The sequence below is a fragment of the Perkinsus marinus genome (assembly GCF_000006405.1).
Source record: "Perkinsus marinus ATCC 50983 genomic scaffold scf_1104296952298, whole genome shotgun sequence".
NCBI classification, from domain to species: Eukaryota; Perkinsozoa; order Perkinsida; family Perkinsidae; genus Perkinsus; species Perkinsus marinus.
In genome coordinates this window covers 75,242-94,664 of record NW_003208915.1, presented here as the reverse complement: position 1 = coordinate 94,664, position 19,423 = coordinate 75,242, and the positions used below count along the sequence as shown (strand labels likewise).

Sequence of the window (19,423 nt, the reverse complement as noted above, 5' to 3'; positions counted from 1 at the left end):
TGCCTCCAAATATGAGTGTGAAACGTGGAGGGATATCATTATGAACGATTCTCTTTCTGTTGATGTATAGCATTAGATCAGGAGCGGAGTTATAGATATACTCCCCGAGTAAAAGTTGGTATTTTGAGGCGCAATTTTAACACGTGTATGCTAAGAATATGTGGAGAAAACGTTTTACCGGTCTTCGACTTCTCACTAACTACGAAGAGTTAGGCCCTGAAACTTGGAGGTCATATCAGGTAAAGCATAAGTACATACCTCCCTGAGCCGCAAGATGATACTCGTTGTGGTGGCTGTGCACGAGTCGAAAAACCGGTTATGCTAAGAATATGTGGAGGGGTGTATCTGATCGTGACGTTAAACCACAGTGCATACTGAAGCTTAGTGAAGTCTTGCTTTGATATGCAACTGCAATCGGTTATATATTCCTCTTTCCTCGCTATTGAGATCCGGCGAGCGCCAACCATCGATCTATTGTGTTTAAATCAAAGTTGAAACACCCAAAACGGCAATCTGTTGATGTCTATACAATTCCACGGCGTGGACCGATATGAGTACGTGAAATAATCACATATTCAACTTCCATAATACCGAAAGAAGATCGGCGAATTGGTCCAGTATCTCCGAGAATAGTATTAGAAGAGCCCCGTGTACTGCATTTGCGCAACACTCTTGCATGTGAGCCAACAAGACATTCATGATATGTCATGATTACGAAGATGGGCACCATACTGTAGTCAACTTATAATATGGATCCTGCTAGGAGTCGGAGGTCACTGAATTTCGCCGAACCAGTACACTTCCCGAGGCCCTTCGACCACTCCAACGTCGACTTGGACCCACAGAAGATACGCTCATGCCAATCCCAAGAGCCTGAGCTCATCGAGAAATAACCCGGAGCATGCCCCAACACTGCATGGTACCTTCTTGGCATCAGCCTGGGCTCGGAAGCCCTTCTTGGCCAGCTTGGCCTCGGCATCGTCACTCAACGACGAGTCACTTGACCACAATTCGCCAATCTGCATGGGGACATAACACAAACACTTTGAATGAAACCGCATTGCCTTACACCGGTAATTTCCTCGACCTCATGCTTCATCATATGTATTACTCTTTGCCCTTGTGGGCCTACTAGAGACACTATTGGCGAGGACTACCGGGTGTAGACCTACCTTCGACAGGACCATGCTTAGGTTGGAGCCGATGGTCCGAAGCCTCGTTTACGACAGAATCTGCCACAGAGATTCACCCCAATGCCCTCGCTGGATAATCTAGTTGTCCTTACCTGGACTGACTTCGGTTGGTCCTTCCTTCACGGGTACAACAAGCTCCTCTCTAGATGGTAACTAGAGACCACAGCTCAGCACCATCGGACCGGACCATGACCCACCTCCGCGGGGACCGGACCAGCGGTTTCAGAGGCCGTGGTCTCTACCGGAGTGGGCCGGGCCGGCTCATGTCCTCGACTGACCCTCCGTACTTGCGGTATTGGGGGCCTTGGGCGCACAGCAGGAACCTGAGACCAGCAGGGATCAGCAAGACCCAGCCCTCAGACACCAGAACCACCCTAGGTCCAACACTTCTCTCTGAGCCACTATGGTCAGCCGACTGGGCCTGAAGGGACAACGAATGAACCACAGAGCCCCTCGGCTGACGAACTGAGCCCACCTCAGTAGGAGGTGTCACTGGCCGGTTGCCACTTTCCCTCGGGGACTCAATGACCTGACCGGGACCGGTTGAGCCGGCACCACCCCATCCCCCTGCAACTTACTGGTGGGGGCTGAGCTTCCGGATATCTGTACACTTGAGGCCACACCAAGCCTTTACCCTGGTGGTCATTGTCAGGACCAAATACTTCCATTTTCTGGTATATGAACATATTGTGGTAATAATTCACATCGGTTGTGACCACACCACCTCCCTCAACTCTGTCATGCTCACTGTGGACCACCTGCTCAGGCTGGCCCACGGTAGCAGCAGTGTCTCGACGACCAAACATGGCCCGGCCAGGAGGCTCAAGTCCAGAATTAGCTTGGTCGGTATGAGGGGCTCGGACCCCAGCCGAAGGCCCTTTGGCTTTTTTGAACCCCATGGGACCAGCTGGTTTGGGTACGGCATGTCCCTGCGTGAGGGGCGATCCATCGCCACGTGTCTTAGTAACCGCAGATGCCCGCTTGAACGCGGCTCGACCCTTCTTCGCCGGACTGGGAGAGGTGTCATGTGCTGGACCAAGATCAGCTCCCTGATTCTGATGGGCATGGGCCACGGGTGGACCACCCACTGGTACCGTGTGATCACTTGGTTTGGACGATGGTAATGGGCCAGCATCGTGATGTTGCGGAACCGGATCTAACCTCTCTGTAGACCCGACTTGACTAAGCTCCCCCACAGGGTGGACCGGACCAGGCCCCCTCTCCACAGGGTGGACCGGACCAGGCCCCCTCTCCACAGGGTGGACCGGACCAGGCCCCCTCTCCACAGGGTGGACCGGACCAGGCCCCCTCTCCACAGGGTGGACCGGACCAGGCCCCCTCTCCACAGGGTGGACCGGACCAGGCCCCCTCTCCACAGGGTGGACCGGACTAGGCTCCCTCTCCACAGGGTGGACCGGACCAGGCCCCCTCTCCACAGGGTGGACCGGACCAGGCCCCCTCTCCACAGGGTGGACCGGACCAGGCCCCCTCTCCACAGGGTGGACCGGACCAGGCCCCCTCTCCACAGGGTGGACCGGACCAGGCCCCCTCTCCACACGGTGGACCGGACCAGGCCCCCTCTCCACAGGGTGGGCCGGACCAGGCCCCCTCTCGACAGGGTGGACCGGGCCAAGCTTCTCCATAGATTGGACCGGACCAGGACCCCTCTCCACAGGGTGGACCTGATCAGGCCCCTTCCCCACAGGATGGACCGGACCAGGCCCCCGAGCGTGCGCAAGTTGATCCAGTCTCTCAACGGGCTCGACTCGACCAAGCCGTTCAGGGTGATGGTTGAGGTTCTCGGGTGATACCAACGAAGGGTTGTCCTCTGGGCCTATCTCTATTGGGTTATCATTGAGATGGGTTACCGTACACCTACAATGGGCACACTTAGCACCGCCCCCCGAGGGCTCATTTACCCAGCTGTGGACCGGTAGTGGTATTACATTTTAAGGAGATGCCGAACTTCATGTTCTGGGTGGGCCTGACCCTGCTCCATGGCCCTAGTGAAAGCCTCCATAGCAGTCTTCTCGTCCAGATCTGGTGCCTGGACAAGGCACCTCCACAAGACGCAATAGGACCATCGATATACCCACCGAAAAATGAACATGTTGCTTGGGAGGTCCTCCACTTGGGTCTACTTCCTCTACTACTCGCACATGGACCTACCCTAACCCTACTGGATCAGGAGCTGACCCTGCTGTACCCACCTTGCGCTTCATAACTAATGCGAATCCCTTCTCCAAAGCAGTACGTATGTTGGAACCTGATCATGCTCCTCGAGGACCACCGCTGGGGTCCCACTGGGCTACTTCGAGCAGCTTCCTCGTCAATGACTTTCAATGCGGCTCGGAGAACTGGCGCCTCCGGGGTTCGAACCGGGGGTTCTTCAGGAGGTCGAGTGACCTGACCGCGGAAACTCCCCCTCGGCAGGGGGAAAGCAGATGCCCACCTCGAGACCAGCGGTTGGTCCACCCGACTTTCGACTCGCAGTCTGGTATCTGATCGTGAGGGCGTCCGAGTTAGGTCGGAAGAGGAACCCACAGAGTCTCCATGCGAGGGTCGATATCACGGCACCCTCGGAGCAGGCTGGCCACCACAGTGTTGAAGGCGACCGAATCAAAGGATGGGGTGAAGTATCTATCAGGACAGCTAGTGGTCCACGAGAGGGGTCGGCGTGGGCCCACCTGTAGGCACAAATGGCCACTATGGCTTCAGACAACTTTTTGACATCATCCTGCAACCTTGAGTTGGACAGGGTAGAGGGTCGCTCCAGTTCGCGGAGTCGGGCCTCATTGCGTTCGGCCACGGCGAAGTCTTTGGCTAGGGCCTCTTCCATGATGGCTCTGAGACATAGTAGACTGTCCCAAGGCCATCCCAAGGGATCCCTACACTTCCCGCTCCAGGGCCTGTACTTTGAGCATTTCTCTGGCGATCAACTTGGTGTACAGACCAGAATCGCGATCTCTTCGGACAGGGGAGGCTGGGGCTGGCACGTGGACACGTCCCTCCAACTGGAATCTAAGGGAGCCTCACCTCCACTCGGAACATACTTCTCCCGATGGACCATGTTTTTGCGAACCTCAGGTGTCCGGGACCGAGAACGCGATCCTCCTGAGGTGAACTGGTCGATGGCCACAATAATGAGCATGACCAGTGACGAGGTCACCTCCAGATGGTGGTACAGCGTGGCGTCTTTCTGGACATAGATGGTTCCGAATGAAGTCGCTAGGACCGAACATACGCGGTGGCGGAGGTGGGGACTTCGCCACTGCATCAGTGCGATAAAGCAGATTGAGGATAAAGATCTCACGTGGAGGATCAGGGACGATTTCACGTGCATTATGTGCCAGGGGCCTCGGCTGTGGAGACCTGGTCAATGTGGGGGGCCGCCTAGAACACCAACCCATAGGAGTTAATACATGCATACGCTGAGGGAGGCGAAATTTGATCCACCCAGCCAATGAGAAACATTCGGCAGTCAGACCCACACCCACACCCACACGGGCAGGGTTCGGGTTGGTAGGATATTGCAAATTTCGCAAAAGGAATAAGTGATTTCTGGTCCCGAAGCCCAACCAGAGAGTCATGCACCACCATCTCACCCGGTAGTCTGCACTGGTGACCGTCCAACCCTTTGAGGCGGCGACTTCGGAACCTAAATCAGCCGATCCGGAATAGATGGTCCCGTGAGCAGCAGATGATAAGCTTACAAAGTTCAGTCGATGCCAATAATGTACATCCGGCTCTCTAGGTGGGGTCCGAACCGGTGATATGTGAGTCTCTGAGGAAATGCTGAGAGTCCCTCCCGATGGACCCCATGGCGTACCTGGGTCCTGATACATCTTCGGTGGTTTCCGTATCTCCCTTTGACGTTGTGGTAAAGGCCCACTGGCTAAGGGCATGTTAATTACGATGAATAGAAGGGGGCAGAGAAACGTTTCAAGCCCTACTCACGAGGCACATTTTACTATCAGCAACTCGAGGGGCATTGCCAGCCTTGGATGAAAACGCAATAGCCACTTGCGAGATCTCAACTGATGATCCTTACTGTCTTCAAAGACGACCAACTCTGGTTCATCAACGGAGGCAACGATCACTCCAACGATGGCATATCAGTTTTCTGTACTCCACAACTTGCACATTTCCACCGGAACTATAGAGGGGGCTTTCTTGCATTTCCTGCAAACCGCCCGGGTGTAGGAATCGGCGCAGGGTCTCATCTCTGTATGAGTTCCTGCCAGAGTATAACCACGTCAAAGGCTCATATAGTATCATATCAATTCCAAATAGAGGACAGATGGGGAGGTGGTGAGTTCCCGGCATAATCTTCACAAGAGCCAGGTTCGATCCCTTCACATTGTTCCTCTTATCAAGCATCATACCAATTATCATATCTCGAATTCCTATCAGTTGGCCGTACATGCCCCGCGCCTCGCGATGGCTGGTGGCTTTAGTAGCTCGGCTACCACGCCTCTTTGAGCTAGCCGATACCAGCCTCCCCCGGAGGAAGGTAAGCAAACCGTCCCTACAGCCAATACATTAATGAAGTGTAGTGGACAAAGGCAGAAGATGATTGACATCTTATACTCTAGCTCGATGTAGTCAGACGTGATCACGTCCAAGACCGTAAGCATTCGAGCTAACGACCAGTAGTTGTGAGAAATTCATCGAAATCGCTTGACCGTTAGACGCTTCAAGTAGTCGAGCCTTTGAACTCCGGAACACAACAGGACCAATAAAACGAGACGCAGCATTATTTTTGGATAGTCCGGTGATTTAGGGATGAACAGGCGACCGGTCAGGTACGGTGAACAACACTCACCACAACAGAACGGATAGAGCAATATTGAAATGGGAATAAGGCCCGAGTGTAACACAGTAAGATTTGGGGTCGAGTATGTCGAGAATCGTACTTCACACAGCAGCGCCCGGCATCAACACGCTTGTTGATTCTCAAGAGAGAAGGCAGGTCGATAATCCTGGGAAGACGAAATGCAAAACGAACAGATGATGATCGGCCAGATCTCAGCCATGATTTTCTGCCAGAGCCGCTACTCTGGGAGCAAACTCAGTTGAACAACCTCCAGAGACATTATTTGATAAGAAACCGTCGTATGGTTTGAATAACGAGCAATCGACGAATCTCCTTTAAGAATGAAGTGAAGAAGACGTCTGTGTGAGGACGTGAGACAAGATGATATGATATGATGCTAGTAGTAGTAGTAGTAGTAGTAGTAGTAGTAGTAGTAGTAGTAGTAGTAGTAGTAGTAGTAGTAGCAGACTTGGAGACTATTCACTGTTGAATTGCCCAAGTGCAGCAGGAAGGAACTGAAACGTACGTCCCTGTCCAAGACCGGAGGCAGCAGGCCATAAGGTTGAAAAACTTCAAGTTTATGAAGCGCATCGAGGTCAGAATGATTCGTCAGTAACTCGGGTAACGGCTCTATAGGTTTCACAAAGCGAGTCCACTTCTCGTCGCTGAGGGCCAAAAATTCGAGTGACATAAAGTTGGTCCGATGGTCCTCCAAAGAAGCATTTTCTCTATTGTGAATCCACTAAAATTACTACGTGTTGGTCACCTTACGGTAGCTTCTCGGAACGCAAGGCAAGCTCGAGCGGAGGCAACGATGAGGTGAAATTTTGGTAAAGGAAGTAAACTGCCACCAAGTCTACAATCCCTGTCATTGCAGTTCCGACGTTGATTCAGAGGCATCGAATGCTCGGCAGTGACTTCTGCCCTCTACACAGTGTAGGGTACGTCCTCAACGTTACAGTCTTCTCTCAAATGCTTTCATGCCTCTACTACAAGGCACCCTCTACAACTCTTCAGTCGACTCCACGACTTTTCAGCCGTACCAATTAACCGCTGAGTGTGAATTACACCGACCTTAGCGGTATTATCGGGCCCTCATACGAACTCAGAAACACCGAAGGAGCAGAATAAAAAATCACCCTCGATCTACCCGTGTAACTCGACACTCATTGACTGGTAAAGTACAGATTATTCACTAGTCTTCTCTATGGCGAATCTGCGAGCATCAGCAGCTACAGACACTAGTGAGGTAAGGGCCACGTCCGTGCTGAAGATCCTGGGCATCGTAGTGACGCACTCGAACCCCTTTTCCCGCATCATCTCGATCTCATAGTCGAGCCAACCGCCCTCAGGGCCCAACGCCAATACCACCCGTTTCGCCGACCCGTTTCCCAAACACTTCACTACTGCTTCGTGGAGTTGACTACAACCGTCGTAGGGGTGACACACGAGTCGGCAGTATTTCTCCTCAGGGAAAGACCGCTCCAGCTCCCCATTAAGGAAGCGTTCGAAAGACTTCGGGTGCACGGAAACTTTCGTAAGCGTCGTATCAACACTGGCTTGCTCGAGGCCCTTGAGTAATAACGGCCGATAGAACTCCGGTCGAAGAACATGTGTTGCCCAAAACGCTTTTTCGACTCTCTCCGCAGTGATAATGCAGATTCGCTTTACGCCAAGTTGCGCTATAGTAGGCCACAATCGGGCCATGACCTTAGGTCGAGGAGCACAAAGGATCAGGTCCACTCCAGGGTCGGCCATGGCTCCCGCTTCCGCGCCAGCCCCTTGGATAGGCGCAGCGAAATCCACTTTAAATCTAACACCCAATTCTACACTGCTTTCCTCGACCATTACCGAACACAAGGGCCCATCGATGACTCCAGCCCTGATCCAATCGCCCGGTTCGCTCTTGAGGACCTTCTGAACGTGTTTGGCTCGTGCATCCGACGACGGCAGTCTGACGTAGGCGACAGAGTTCTTCTTCTCATCACACTCAGCATCGGTTGAGGTCGTAGAAGGGTATTCAAGCTCAGCTTCTTCGAATAATATAAGGTTCATGGGGACAGAGAAGAGAGTAACAAGAGGAACTACTATGGGGTCGAGACAATGCTCATTCTACTCTAGCAAATTTACACAACATGAATCGCTTCGCTCCGCCTCCGCGCGCGCGTCACGTTACGTGACTCACGTAGCTTTTGTATGTTTTCTGCCGGAGTCATCACCCGATACTTCACTCAGTTCTCGTACATGATTAGATAGCCTAGTAGAGATGTGTTCGGATACCAACAAGTCAGATGAGATGTAACACCAGTCTGGGGATCAGCCATGTGGGCATGCCTGTACTCTTGAACTCGTGTTAAGAAAAGACATCTTTTCCAGAGAAGTGAGCAAATTACTCAAAGCATGAGCAATGAAATCCAATAATTTTCACCCTATCGTTCAACTGCGCGACTACAACAGAGGTTAATACCTCTAGCGACCAGCGAATTATAGGGGCCACGACAGGTTCGATGTCCTCAGCGGAAGTTTGTAATACAACCACCGTGAGCATCGTCCGATTGAAAGTGCCAAAAATGAGGTAAAATCCTCGGCGTGAGCCGACTTTCTTGAGTACCTTTTCCTCAAAGGCATCAAACCATCTACATCTTGATACAAAAACTACGCTGGCGCTGTAGGCCAGACGAAACAGCTAGACCTAAGACAATGCATTCAAAAGGACAACCCATTATCAGCGACCAAGGAGAAGGTGCTCACCTCCACCAGCTCGACAAAAGCATCCAGATCATCGATCTCCTCTAGAGTAGCCGTGGACGGTATCGGGCGTACAACCACGAGGTTAGTGCCTACCATTGTAGGCATCACTTAGCATTGTGGAATAGACTTTACCCGAGGCGGCCAGACCAGTGTCCTTACAGAAATCCTTCACATTTTGAATCACTGCTTCTGCCGATTGATAACTGAATTAAAAATATCGGGATATTTGGAAAAAAAGGGATTTTTTTCTGATCAGAAAAGAATTTGATAAACCAACCCATTAAGCGATCGCGTTACCTAGATGTCTGCAGTGGCTCGACACCCCAGAGGGTTGTGAAGAAGTTCACCACTGCCTCAGAGGCCGACATGGCCAGGATCTGAACACGGCGCTGATGAGGAAACGTGTTGCATCAACACCTTGCAAGAAGGCCTCATCCTAGAAAGCATAGCCGCTGTTGTTCCATCGTCCGAGAAGGCCTGAGAAAAAACTATAGCAATAACGACAGCGTGCATGGAATCTTACCACTATGAGCTTAGCCTCATTGCCCGGGTCCCTCTGTATTGCGATGGCTCTCTCGACCACCAGTCGTACCACCGAGTCAGATTTACTCGGACTCGACGAAAATGCATCTGCCGCCGAAACCTGACACTCTACATAACTCTATAACGATGTTCGTAGATCGAGCAGCGAGCTGAGTCTCACTTGGTCCTCTAGTGTATGGATGGTAGCAGCAGCATGTGACGCTTGATCACTGGAAAGCTGAAGGGAATGACGATACCCAGAATGGTGACCAAGAGAGGCAAATTGCTTGCCAGAGCTGTATCGCTTTGAACCGATACTGCGGCCATAAGGTTGCCTACTGGTGCGGCAGAGCAGTCCGTGATCACCTATGAAGTTTTGTGGAGAGTGACGCGGTAGATTATACTAGTCACAGGTGAAAGGTTCATCAACAGCCTTAACCAGTAAAACAAATAAGCAGAACTTATGAAGTCTTATAACAGCACTACTGTGAAGAGAAGTGTATTGTAGGCTCTAACAATGCTAATTACGGTGCGCTTCAAGAGAGCACTGTTGAAAAAGATACGGAGGAGGTCTACAACGAACACCCACAAGTTGCCTACCAATTTTCCAGCCAAATTCGCACGGGCGCAGATACTCTGAAAGTTTACCGTCAACGGCGGTACAACCTGAGCTCGACCTCACCCGATTAAGTTGGTGCTTACTATTCCATCCACAGTCGGGAGGAAGTCATCAATGTTCTTAGTAGAAGTGGTGTGTATCTGGGCTAGCGAACTCCAAGCTGAGAGGGCATTCAGCGCTGAGCTTCTTACGAATATCTTAATTCTTCTCCTCTTCCTTCCCAGGGCAGAGCTCCGAGATGATGTAATTTCGGCGCCAGTGCGAACCGGTGGGATAATGACCGCGCTGATACCATGTCGTATAGGCACTTTAACAATAGACAGTTTAGCCAGTTCGTTGTTGCCCACAGACAAAGCCAACGAAAAAGGCCGACTGACCCCGCTGTTGCTCTTCCCCGCAGTTCCTGAAAAGAGTTTCCTTCCCGCGGCACGGCCCAGAGGGGACTACTGATCTTGTGGACGCATGAGTTGAGCTTGTCTACTAACGCTCGAGGATCAGCTGAGGAGGGTAAAAACTCAGCATTGACCTTTTCCCGACTTGTGTGATACCAGCCTCGCTAAAAACTCCCTTGGTGATGTCCAGTACAACAATGGAAGCGCCGCCTCCCAACAACCTTCCAAAATACCTGAGGGCAGTAGGAATGTAGATGTTTCACCAGAGTTATGGGTACTCTTCGGTGAGGTTCTCCTCCGGTATGGTCGCCAGGTTGACCGAGGCTGCGACTTTCATGTAGGGCACTGTACAGGAACAGACATCCACAATGAGAGATCATCAACTCGCTTACTGTCCTTTCCCCGGAGCCTAGGGGTAGGAGCACTGTTGAAACAGGCTTCGGCGGCGGACTGATGAAGCCATTGGGGTGATGCTAGGCAGATCCTCGTTGACTACCTCGTCCATGGCACGGACTCTCTTATCGGCGACCCCCACCATCGTCAAGATTTCCTCTTCTACCTTCGAGTCGATGGCCATCTATCTCGAGCGACTTGGGAAATTAAGGCCTGCCACGCTCGGATGAGAGGCGTCCCCGGATCTTACTTCTCCGTTCCGTGTCGTGAGTTCATGATAGTTTCGTGGCGCGCGACAAATCGTCGACACTTCCGATTCGAGAGTCCCGAAGGCTCCTCCACATCATCATACTTGACTTGCACGCGGATGTTCATCGCGGAACGCGGTGTCCATGATACGTGACCCGGTCGGGGTGTATTGGCACGCAGGACCCCTTCTGACACCCACAACCTGACCTATTCCGTATCTTCCGCGCTGTACCTCAAGATTCTCCCAGCCTAAGGGGCAGCCTTAGGGGCTGATCCAACTGATTTTAGCACAGCCAATTCTACTAAGATATTCTTTTCGCTTGACTCACATCATGCGGGCCGCATGGTATTTGAGGACTTCGACCCGCCTCTTCCACTCCGTACAATTGTGCGATAATATATCGTCTTCTCCGACGATGGTGTCTCAGATATTATTATCAAAACGTTCGCTGTGTATAGCACAACTAGATTACCTCAAAGATGCCGACTCGAGCCTCTACTGAGTGACGATGGCTGGCGACTATCGGACTGGGAACCTACTGATCGCTGGGAGTGTCTTTTGGATGCTTGCGATGCAAGAACACCATCTGAATTGTTAAAGCGCTTGTGTTTCGATTATTTGCTCGTGGTTTACTGTCATTTTTGGTATCATAGTTAGTTGGTATCATACCACCCGCAGTCACTTCCTCGCATGAGGGAACAAGTACGCAGATTGACGAGTTACTCGTCATTACAATTGATCTTATTTCGACTGTGTGTTACCACATACTGTAGTGTCTTAGTGATTGCCATGAGGGAGAAGCACCTTTCAAGTGCATAGTGTCGACAAGGGTCTTTCCGTGGTAGGAGGTGAAAATCTAAGCGAGAGGATGAAAAGTCAAAGAAGAAAAGCGCCCGCCCGAGAATAGCAAAAATCTAAGCGTGAAATGGTGAAAATCCAAGCAGGACGGTGAAAATCTAAGCGGCGGATGGCGAAAATCTAAGCGGCGGATGGCGAAAATCTAAGCGGCGGATGGCGAAAATCTAAGCGGCGGATGGCGAAAATCTAAGCGAGGTAGCGAACCTGTAGGGGGTCTCTAGGTTATACTATAACCGTTATAGTATAACCTAGAGACTAGCATCGGTATGCCGTGATACTTCCGACGGTAAAGTTCGCAGCGACTCGATGAACTCAACAACGAGTCTATCTGATAGATACTGTCGATTAGACAGTTGACATTTTGCAATTCATCACGACCTGGTTGCCTAGGCGAACACATATCGCAATAAGCAGTAAGTTTGCTCAGGCCTTCTTTCCATGTCGTAATTGGTAAATTGAGCTGATCAGCATCCAGCTTATAACTTCACGAAATCCTTGAAGCGAGCAGGCGCTCTTTTTGCACGCTTGGGTCTCTGCACGGAAGGTTCGAGTATGGTCTCGCTGGGAGAGCGTCTCGGGCCTTCCTTAGTATTAGCCTTCCTCTTGATCGGTTGTAGGGTCGTGGTAACTGCGGCCAAGCATTTTGTGTGTCCATCATGACTCAAGGTTACCCGGCTCGACAGTGGATGTATCCTGATGAGAGTATACTTCATGCGAGATGGGAGATTTCGGGCCTACGAAGGAGCTCTACCCACACCCCAGAGAAGCAATGCTAGAAGACTCACATGCATCGGATGTTTCCGTCACGGCCGGCAACGCATCCTCGATCAGCAACGGAGTCGTGTTGTCCATCTCACGCTGCGCGTCGACATCAGTAGGATGGCGCTCTAGAGTTCCCAAAGAAACACTTTTTCTGGGGCGGCCGGCTCGAGGAGCAGGTAGCAACACGGGTTGCACAAGATGACGGCGTTGCAACAAGTGTTCAACCATAAGTGAGTGATGACATCGTAAGCAAGAGGCAAATCCCCGACAAGAGCAAAGTGGCTTCGTAGCAGAGCCGACCGAAGACGAGCTGCTGGTTGAGTGCATCAAGACCACCAAGTGAATACCCAAGACGACGTCCTCGAACTCCTCAACCGACTGGAATACCTCGAGCCTCGGACAAAGGTGGAACTCCACCCTCTTCTGGACATCTTGAGGCGATAGCGGGCATGCTCGGCGAGAGGACGCAACGCAAAACAGACGATGGCCGTCTGGGGTCGGATCCATCTCACGTATCACATCGCCGATTTCGTGGCTGTGTTCTTCGACCCGAGCGGCAGCTTTCCTCTCGATCTGAACGGCGACAACATTCATCCAACCAACCGCCGTATGAGAGATGCGGCTGCCAGCAGCGCAATCCCCAACGGCTCTCAGAAAGTTTCTGAGAACGGAGATGGCTCCTTCATCACCGATGAGGCTATTGATTCTTTGTCGGTCAAGGTAGTCGACTCGGAGGGTTTTGAAGCCATTTTCACAACAGTTGTTAGTGACCGGGCAGCAACCAAGGGGGCGTTTTCCTCGCAACATGTCGCTCAAAGACATGTGGAATAATCCTCCGTACACGCCGGTGTTATCCAACCACGATGAATCATCGATGATGTCAACGTCTTCCGTGGGCCCTCTCCGAACATGGTGGCCATCTCAGACAGTAGTAGTTTAACGTAACACTCGTAGCACTCCCAGCCCGAACACTCAGGCAACCTCCAAAGTTTCTCTCGGGCATATCGAAGAAATTGCTCCTTCTCAGCAGCAGTACCAACTGAGACCTTGTTGAGATTCTCGGAAGCATGGAACTCGCAACGGACGCAAAGGAAGTCTTCCCCAAAGATTTGTTTCGCTCCTCGCACAATTCCGGGAGAGGAATCGGCTACCAAGTAGGAAGGACTATGACAGATTCCAACACCGATTCCATCCTCAGGAAAGAACAAACGTAAAATTGTGCGTAACCGGTCGAGAGCGAATGCAATACAAGATTGAGCCTCAGTAAGAGAGATTGCTACGAGAGCAGGTGCGATGGACCACCCATACCGGCCCCCTTCTTTCAACGTATAGTGAAGGATCGATATGGTTACCACCAGGCCCATCGCTCGGATTGATTTAAAATGGCCATCGATGCAGATCGCGGGCATAGTCGGAAGACCGTACTCACGTCGAGCTCCGACGAGAAAGGGAGACGACGGGTCGAAGCTATTATAAATATTTTTCAGGCCGAGGCCACTACTTAGCACCACCACTGCTTGCGGAGCTCGCTTGCCAGAGCCGTCTTGCGCTCCGCCAGGCAGTTGAATTGCACCGAAGGAATAAAGCTCGTCATTCTTAGGATTCTGACTGGTGAAGCGCGACGCTAATGGACTAGCTCGTATACCCTCGCCAATAACCCTAACCGCGTCGTCGTCCACGGAGGTGAACCCCAGCCTCTGGACTTCTAGAAGAACTTCATCGAACGAGGTGGCGACTTGGTGGTTGTTAGCAAGAAACTGTTTACGCTTGTTGCGGACGGCTTGAGCCAATCGCTGATGACCATCAAGCTTACTATCGGGTGCGGCATAAGCTGTAGAGTCAAGCGCATCTGCCAAACGTGCGATCTGAGTAGGATGAGTCGACTTCATCTGAGGCACACCACAGTTCCCTCCATCACGCCCAACTACCCGCTGACCTCTCCGTAGGCTCGTATGGGTTTCTGAACTCTCACGAGTCGCTCACACTCCCTCTCCAGGACATGAGGAAGCTTGAGGTACTTCCCAGAAGCTAGCGGTACATGTTCTGGGGAGTGCTCGGCTAGAGATAGATGCAGAGCGGCGCCAGCCCTTGCCTCGGGACCCGAGATCCGGATCGCCTTCACCTAATTCGTAGATCGCCTCAGACAGGTTTCAGCTGACTCACAAAAGCAGTGTGATTTACCTTGAATTGGCATTCGCGATGTGAAGCACATATGAAAGTACGCAAGCACGGGATCTCGTTTCGACGGTTGCTCCCGTAGCTTTTCAATTCAACATCCAAAAGGTCTTCTAGCTTGTAGTACAAGCCTTGTACTTGAGCATCTTCCCACGGGGCCACGTACCACCAGGAACGAGATCGTCATCGTCGAACCACAGAGTGCGGAAGCGCGGTCCGTATGTAGTCCTAGAAGCAGACATAGAAGCGACGGTACGAGTGACCGCAAAGAACTGAGAGTACAACCGGGCCGAGAAGAAAAAAAACAATAATTACAGGGCAACCCGAAACCCGAACTGTTATCCGAGGCTGAGCTGTTATTGACGGAAACCAAAAACCCGAACTGTTATACAAGGCTAGGCTGTTATGCAAGGCAAGGGTGACAAACGAGGCTGGGCTCCTACAACCGGGCCGAGAAGAAAAAAACAATAATTACAGGGCAACCCGAAACCCGAACTGTTATCCGAGGCTGAGCTGTTATTGACGGAAACCAAAAACCCGAACTGTTATACAAGGCTAGGCTGTTATGCAAGGCAAGGGTGACAAACGAGGCTGGGCTCCTACAACCGGGCCGAGAAGAAAAAAAACAATAATTACAGGGCAACCCGAAACCCGAACTGTTATCCGAGGCTGAGCTGTTATTGACGGAAACCAAAAACCCGAACTGTTATACAAGGCTAGGCTGTTATGCAAGGCAAGCTGTTATGCAAGGCAAGGCTGATACGCACGGCAAGCTGTAATGCAAGGCTGAGCCTTGAAGGCTCCGCGGGGCGAGCGAGAAGCTTCTTTAGAAAAGAGACACTTTCTTTGGAAATATGGATTTTACCGTCTTTCCGTGTTGATGATAGCCAAGTCAAGTCGATGCGCGGAGTTCGATCGTGTGGGCGCGCGCTTTTTACAAGCATGTCAAAACGACTAGTGCTTTTGCCATCTCTAAGTTTTTAGCCTCCAAGAATGGACTCAAACAAGGGGATGTCAACTCGACTTCTCGATCCATCAGCGGTGGACCTCTCCTCGTCCTCCAGTCTTGTGCCGTATCGCCAAGGCTTCGTACAGAGGTCCTTCGCTCCGCTCACTGCGGGAGGCATCAGGCAATCAACGTTTACACTCATCTCGACGGCTATGGGAGGTGGAGTCCTCTGCCTACCATATGTTATGAAACAGGTAAGGATAGCGACACCGCTTTAGTCGAACTGGTCAGCGTTTCCTTTTTTCAGGTTGGCATCATCAACGGAGTGCTTTTGTTGAGCATCTCGTCGCTTATCGCTTTCGTCACAATGTACATCCTCATTATGTGTACTGTTAGAGTGAACAAGCATTCGTACGGTTCTCTCCTCGGCTACTGTGCAGGCAAATGGGTTGCTCCAGTGTTGGACATCATACTCTTCTTCTACGGCATGGGTGCTGTCATCGCTTACTTCATCCTACTCGGTGACTTCTTGCCAGCCCTGTTCCAGCTGGTCGGCGTCACGGTTGCAAGTCGTACGATCTGCATGGTCGGGGCGGCAGCCTTTGCGGTACCCCTGGTGCTTCCCCGTCGTTTGTCGGCTCTACAGTACGTCTCTCCAGTGGCCACCTTCTCGCTCATTCTCACGGCAGCCATCACGATGGTCAAGGCACGCGGTCAAGCTTCATTGTTGCCCCCCGAAGCCCCGATGGATTTGCTCATTTTCGGGTGGCCTCTGCTGAAATGCTTTACCATCACACTATTTGCCTACATCTGTCACATGAATGTAGTTCCAGTCGCTGGGGAGCTTGTCGATCCTACTCCGACCAGAGTCCTCAAAGTGACCTCCAGAGTGGCGTTCGTACAACTGTCTTTCTACATCGTCATCGGTGTTGCTGGCTACATTAGTTTTTCTCATCTGACCAATCAAAATTACATCACTAATTACTCATCGGGTGACGTCCTCATCAGTTTATGTCGTCTATCGCTCTCATGCAGCCTTCTCTTCTCCCTACCGATTAACACTAATCCTACTGCCAAGGCCGCGGTGCATTTTTTCCAGTCTGTTCGAGAGCTCATGGCCGACTCCAGAGGTGACAACCTCCTTGGCAGAAGGCGTGTCCTGTCATCTGCTGATGTCGAGAATGCGAGCGAGAGAGCAACAAGAATCTTCTTCAGCTTTTTTGTTTTGGCTGTTACTCTGACTATCGCTATCTTGGTCCCCGGTGTGGCTGATGTAGTGTCTTTGCTAGGAGGCTCTCTCGGGACTATCATAATGATCATCTGCCCGGTGTACATTTTCATCACAATAATGAGGAGCGAATCGAAGACAATTTTGGGTCAAATTGTGGTATGGTCTTTGATTCTAGCAGCGCTTGTGGCGATGACAGCCGTGTGCTTGATGGTCACCAACTCAATGAAGATTACCCACGTGCCTCTAGCTGTGAACTAGAGAGCTTACTATTGCCAACACGTGGCATTCTTCCGAGGTCACCTGCATTTTTTTATTTGACTGTCTATCGTTAGTTCTCCTCGTGATTAAGTAATTCAGCTCCCGGTTTAGGTATCGGCTCCGACCTGCCCAGTGTGAGGGTCTTAAGAGTTTTCTGGCAGTATAGTCCTGCTGGGAGGACTAGAGAAAAGTGACGTACATATTTTAGAACTACTCGTCATACCATTTCGTTGGATTTGACGTGGACACTTGGCAGAAGCCTCTCAGGGTCTCCATAAAGTTCATCTCTTGTTGTGCTTTTTTGGCCATTCGTACTCTTGTGATCGTCTTTCCCCTTTGGTCTGTTTGAATGTCGTCATCAGCTCCACAGAGTAAACCAGTGTACCGACGTCTTGACTCGGATAATACTGTGACGACGAGGGCCTCGCCAGATTTGGGTCGTCCACAAGTTCCCACGAAGAAAGGGAGCTTGTTCAGACTTACTCCCGGAGGCGTTACTCAGTCGATGTTCACTTTAATATCAACATCGATGGGTGGTGGTGTTCTCTGCCTTCCTTATGTGATGAAGCAGGTAAGGCATACTTCCCATTGGTTTGTCAAGATGTGATATTCCTCGTTCAGGCTGGTATCATCAACGGACTGATCCTGTTGGTAGTCTCTGCGGCCTTGGCTATCCTTACTATGTATCTTCTGATGGAGTCAGCTCAGAGGACTGGCAGAGGCTCCTACGGCTCTCTACTAGGCAGCTGTTGTGGTCGCTGGTCAGCTGCTATAATGGATGCTATTATGTTCTTCTACGGCATGGGCACAATGACAGCATACCTCATTTTAGAAGGAGACTTTTTACCAGCTCTCTTCGCTTGGATCGGCGTCAGCGTCCCCCGTACATTCTGCATATTTCTGGTTGCCATCGTGGCCATCCCTCTCGTGCTGCCGGAGAAACTGTCCGTTCTTCGTCATGTTACCCCTATATCGACTCTGGCCCTTATCTTTACTGCTATCTGCACCCTCATTCAAGCTCCAGGGCGAGCAGAGAGTCTTCCTGAGGATCTCACGGTTAACCTGGCTGTTTTCGGATGGCCTCTTCTCAAGTGCTTGACTATTACGCTTTTCGCATATATTTGCCACACTAATGTGGTTCCCGTGGCCAACGAGCTGATCGACCCCACACCCAAGAGGTGCTTCAAAGTTAGTTTCAGAGTGGCAGTGCTGCAGCTGGGCTTCTATATTCTAATCGGTGTATCTGGTTACCTCAGTTTCTTGAGCACTACTCATCAAAATTACATCACGAACTACTCTCACGACGATGTTCTCATTAACCTCTGTCGTTTGGCCCTCGCCCTCAGTCTGATGTGCTCTATTCCGATCAACACCAATCCGACGGCGAGAGCCGCTGTGCATTTCATCTCCTCGATGAAGGAGGTATCGGCAGCACAAAATGAGCCTCTTCTTGATCAGCGCGAAAGGTTACCGTCGTCCCTCCGTTGTGAGAGTCGAAGCGAGAAGATTCTTCGTATTTCGATTTCCCTGATTCTTCTCGTGGTGACCTTGACCATTGCCATATTGGTGCCTGGCATCGCTGATGTTGTATCCCTCTTGGGCGGTTCCTTGGGAACTCTACTGCTCGTCACTTGCCCTTGCATTATCTTCGTAAAGGTGATGAAGAAGGAATCGTCACGACTTACAGGAAGGGTCATTGTTTGGACTCTTTCCATTTTCACTGTTATTGCGATGTTTGCTGTATGTTTAATGATTACCAACGCCGTAGGTTTGACACATATTCCTCTCGCGGCACAATAAATATGTCTTCTATAAATGTTGTTTTCTGTTTTCTTGGTAATGTCCTCACCCATCGCATTCGTTCTTATTCAGTCTCTCTACTACTGAAACGTCTCTGTGGGCTCGTGCCTATGCCTTCCTGTATATATAGTTGTTGTTCATCGCTCCACTTCGTTGAATCTTTTCCAGTCGGTCGAGTTGTACTGATTGTTCTTGAATTCTTGAATGTCAAAAAGGGTTTGCGTGCAAGTTCTTCGAGCCAAAGAAACCAATACTATCCGTGTTAAGACATGTGATGGTTGGGGAGTAGCCGATTAGCCGACCCGAGTCACCCGTGCGGATTCAACCAGGCAATCGAATCTGGGAGCAATACACATATGATTTCGGCAAGCCAAGTAGCACCGTCACATTAGTGCAAAATGTATGAGGAGGCATCTGGTATCATATAAAGAGTCTTTCGTAACGTGTATGTATT

At 51.0% G+C, this 19,423-nt stretch overlaps 9 protein-coding genes across 9 annotated transcripts; 3 read left to right on the top strand and 6 right to left on the bottom strand.

Annotated features, from left to right (window-relative positions):
• Positions 1-854: 854 nt before the first annotated feature.
• Pmar_PMAR009970 (hypothetical protein) lies at positions 855-4,263 on the bottom strand (the record flags this gene model as incomplete). Its single annotated transcript, XM_002777116.1, has 16 exons — positions 855-1,019; positions 1,070-1,128; positions 1,173-1,232; positions 1,286-1,346; positions 1,391-1,516; positions 1,567-1,614; positions 1,669-1,722; positions 1,772-3,068; positions 3,140-3,240; positions 3,374-3,459; positions 3,506-3,599; positions 3,646-3,694; positions 3,738-3,833; positions 3,881-4,039; positions 4,086-4,182; positions 4,230-4,263. 16 exons carry the CDS (start codon positions 4,261-4,263, stop codon positions 855-857), a joined length of 2,586 nt encoding a protein of 861 aa, XP_002777162.1.
• Positions 4,264-4,362: 99 nt separating this feature from the next.
• Positions 4,363-4,586, bottom strand: Pmar_PMAR009969 (hypothetical protein; the record flags this gene model as incomplete). The annotated part of the gene is made up of 1 exon (XM_002777115.1): positions 4,363-4,586. A coding segment is annotated over one exon (224 nt), but the record flags the coding sequence as incomplete, so codon positions are not given.
• Positions 4,587-7,186: 2,600 nt separating this feature from the next.
• On the bottom strand, positions 7,187-8,095 carry Pmar_PMAR009968 (conserved hypothetical protein). The gene has a single exon (XM_002777114.1). The coding sequence runs from the start codon at positions 8,062-8,064 to the stop codon at positions 7,198-7,200; it is 867 nt and encodes a 288-aa protein (XP_002777160.1). The 5' UTR covers positions 8,065-8,095; the 3' UTR covers positions 7,187-7,197.
• Positions 8,096-8,695: 600 nt separating this feature from the next.
• Positions 8,696-10,870, bottom strand: Pmar_PMAR009967 (hypothetical protein; the record flags this gene model as incomplete). The annotated part of the gene is made up of 13 exons (XM_002777113.1): positions 8,696-8,701; positions 8,761-8,849; positions 8,893-8,963; positions 9,058-9,137; positions 9,178-9,237; positions 9,284-9,403; positions 9,464-9,520; positions 9,883-9,918; positions 10,093-10,186; positions 10,428-10,526; positions 10,572-10,638; positions 10,686-10,743; positions 10,790-10,870. The coding sequence occupies 13 exons, from the start codon at positions 10,868-10,870 to the stop codon at positions 8,696-8,698; spliced, it is 918 nt and encodes a 305-aa protein (XP_002777159.1).
• Positions 10,871-12,121: 1,251 nt separating this feature from the next.
• Positions 12,122-12,784, bottom strand: Pmar_PMAR009966 (hypothetical protein; the record flags this gene model as incomplete). Its single annotated transcript, XM_002777112.1, has 3 exons — positions 12,122-12,422; positions 12,466-12,528; positions 12,580-12,784. 3 exons carry the CDS (start codon positions 12,782-12,784, stop codon positions 12,271-12,273), a joined length of 420 nt encoding a protein of 139 aa, XP_002777158.1. The 3' UTR covers positions 12,122-12,270.
• Positions 12,785-13,039: 255 nt separating this feature from the next.
• On the top strand, positions 13,040-13,276 carry Pmar_PMAR009965 (hypothetical protein; the record flags this gene model as incomplete). Its single annotated transcript, XM_002777111.1, has 1 exon — positions 13,040-13,276. A coding segment is annotated over one exon (237 nt), but the record flags the coding sequence as incomplete, so codon positions are not given.
• Positions 13,277-14,492: 1,216 nt separating this feature from the next.
• Pmar_PMAR009964 (hypothetical protein) lies at positions 14,493-14,678 on the bottom strand (the record flags this gene model as incomplete). The annotated part of the gene is made up of 1 exon (XM_002777110.1): positions 14,493-14,678. A coding segment is annotated over one exon (186 nt), but the record flags the coding sequence as incomplete, so codon positions are not given.
• A 1,035-nt stretch (positions 14,679-15,713) lies between these two features.
• On the top strand, positions 15,714-17,421 carry Pmar_PMAR009963 (transmembrane amino acid transporter, putative). Its single transcript, XM_002777109.1, has 2 exons — positions 15,714-15,934; positions 15,988-17,421. The coding sequence occupies exons 1-2, from the start codon at positions 15,725-15,727 to the stop codon at positions 17,167-17,169; spliced, it is 1,392 nt and encodes a 463-aa protein (XP_002777155.1). The 5' UTR covers positions 15,714-15,724; the 3' UTR covers positions 17,170-17,421.
• A 97-nt stretch (positions 17,422-17,518) lies between these two features.
• Pmar_PMAR009962 (vacuolar amino acid transporter, putative) lies at positions 17,519-19,147 on the top strand (the record flags this gene model as incomplete). Its single annotated transcript, XM_002777108.1, has 2 exons — positions 17,519-17,740; positions 17,791-19,147. The coding sequence occupies 2 exons, from the start codon at positions 17,519-17,521 to the stop codon at positions 18,967-18,969; spliced, it is 1,401 nt and encodes a 466-aa protein (XP_002777154.1). The 3' UTR covers positions 18,970-19,147.
• Between the last annotated feature and the right edge of the window lie 276 nt (positions 19,148-19,423).

What these genes read in the sequence shown, in the direction of transcription:
- Pmar_PMAR009963 (XM_002777109.1), top strand. Translation starts at nt 15,725, where the DNA reads ATGGACTCAAACAAGGGGATGTCAACTCGACTTCTCGATCCATCAGCG. An exon ending in TACCATATGTTATGAAACAG is followed by an intron (nt 15,935 to 15,987) that starts GTAAGGATAGCG and finishes TCCTTTTTTCAG; the next exon opens with GTTGGCATCATCAACGGAGT.
- Pmar_PMAR009968 (XM_002777114.1), bottom strand. Translation starts at nt 8,064, where the DNA reads ATGAACCTTATATTATTCGAAGAAGCTGAGCTTGAATACCCTTCTACG.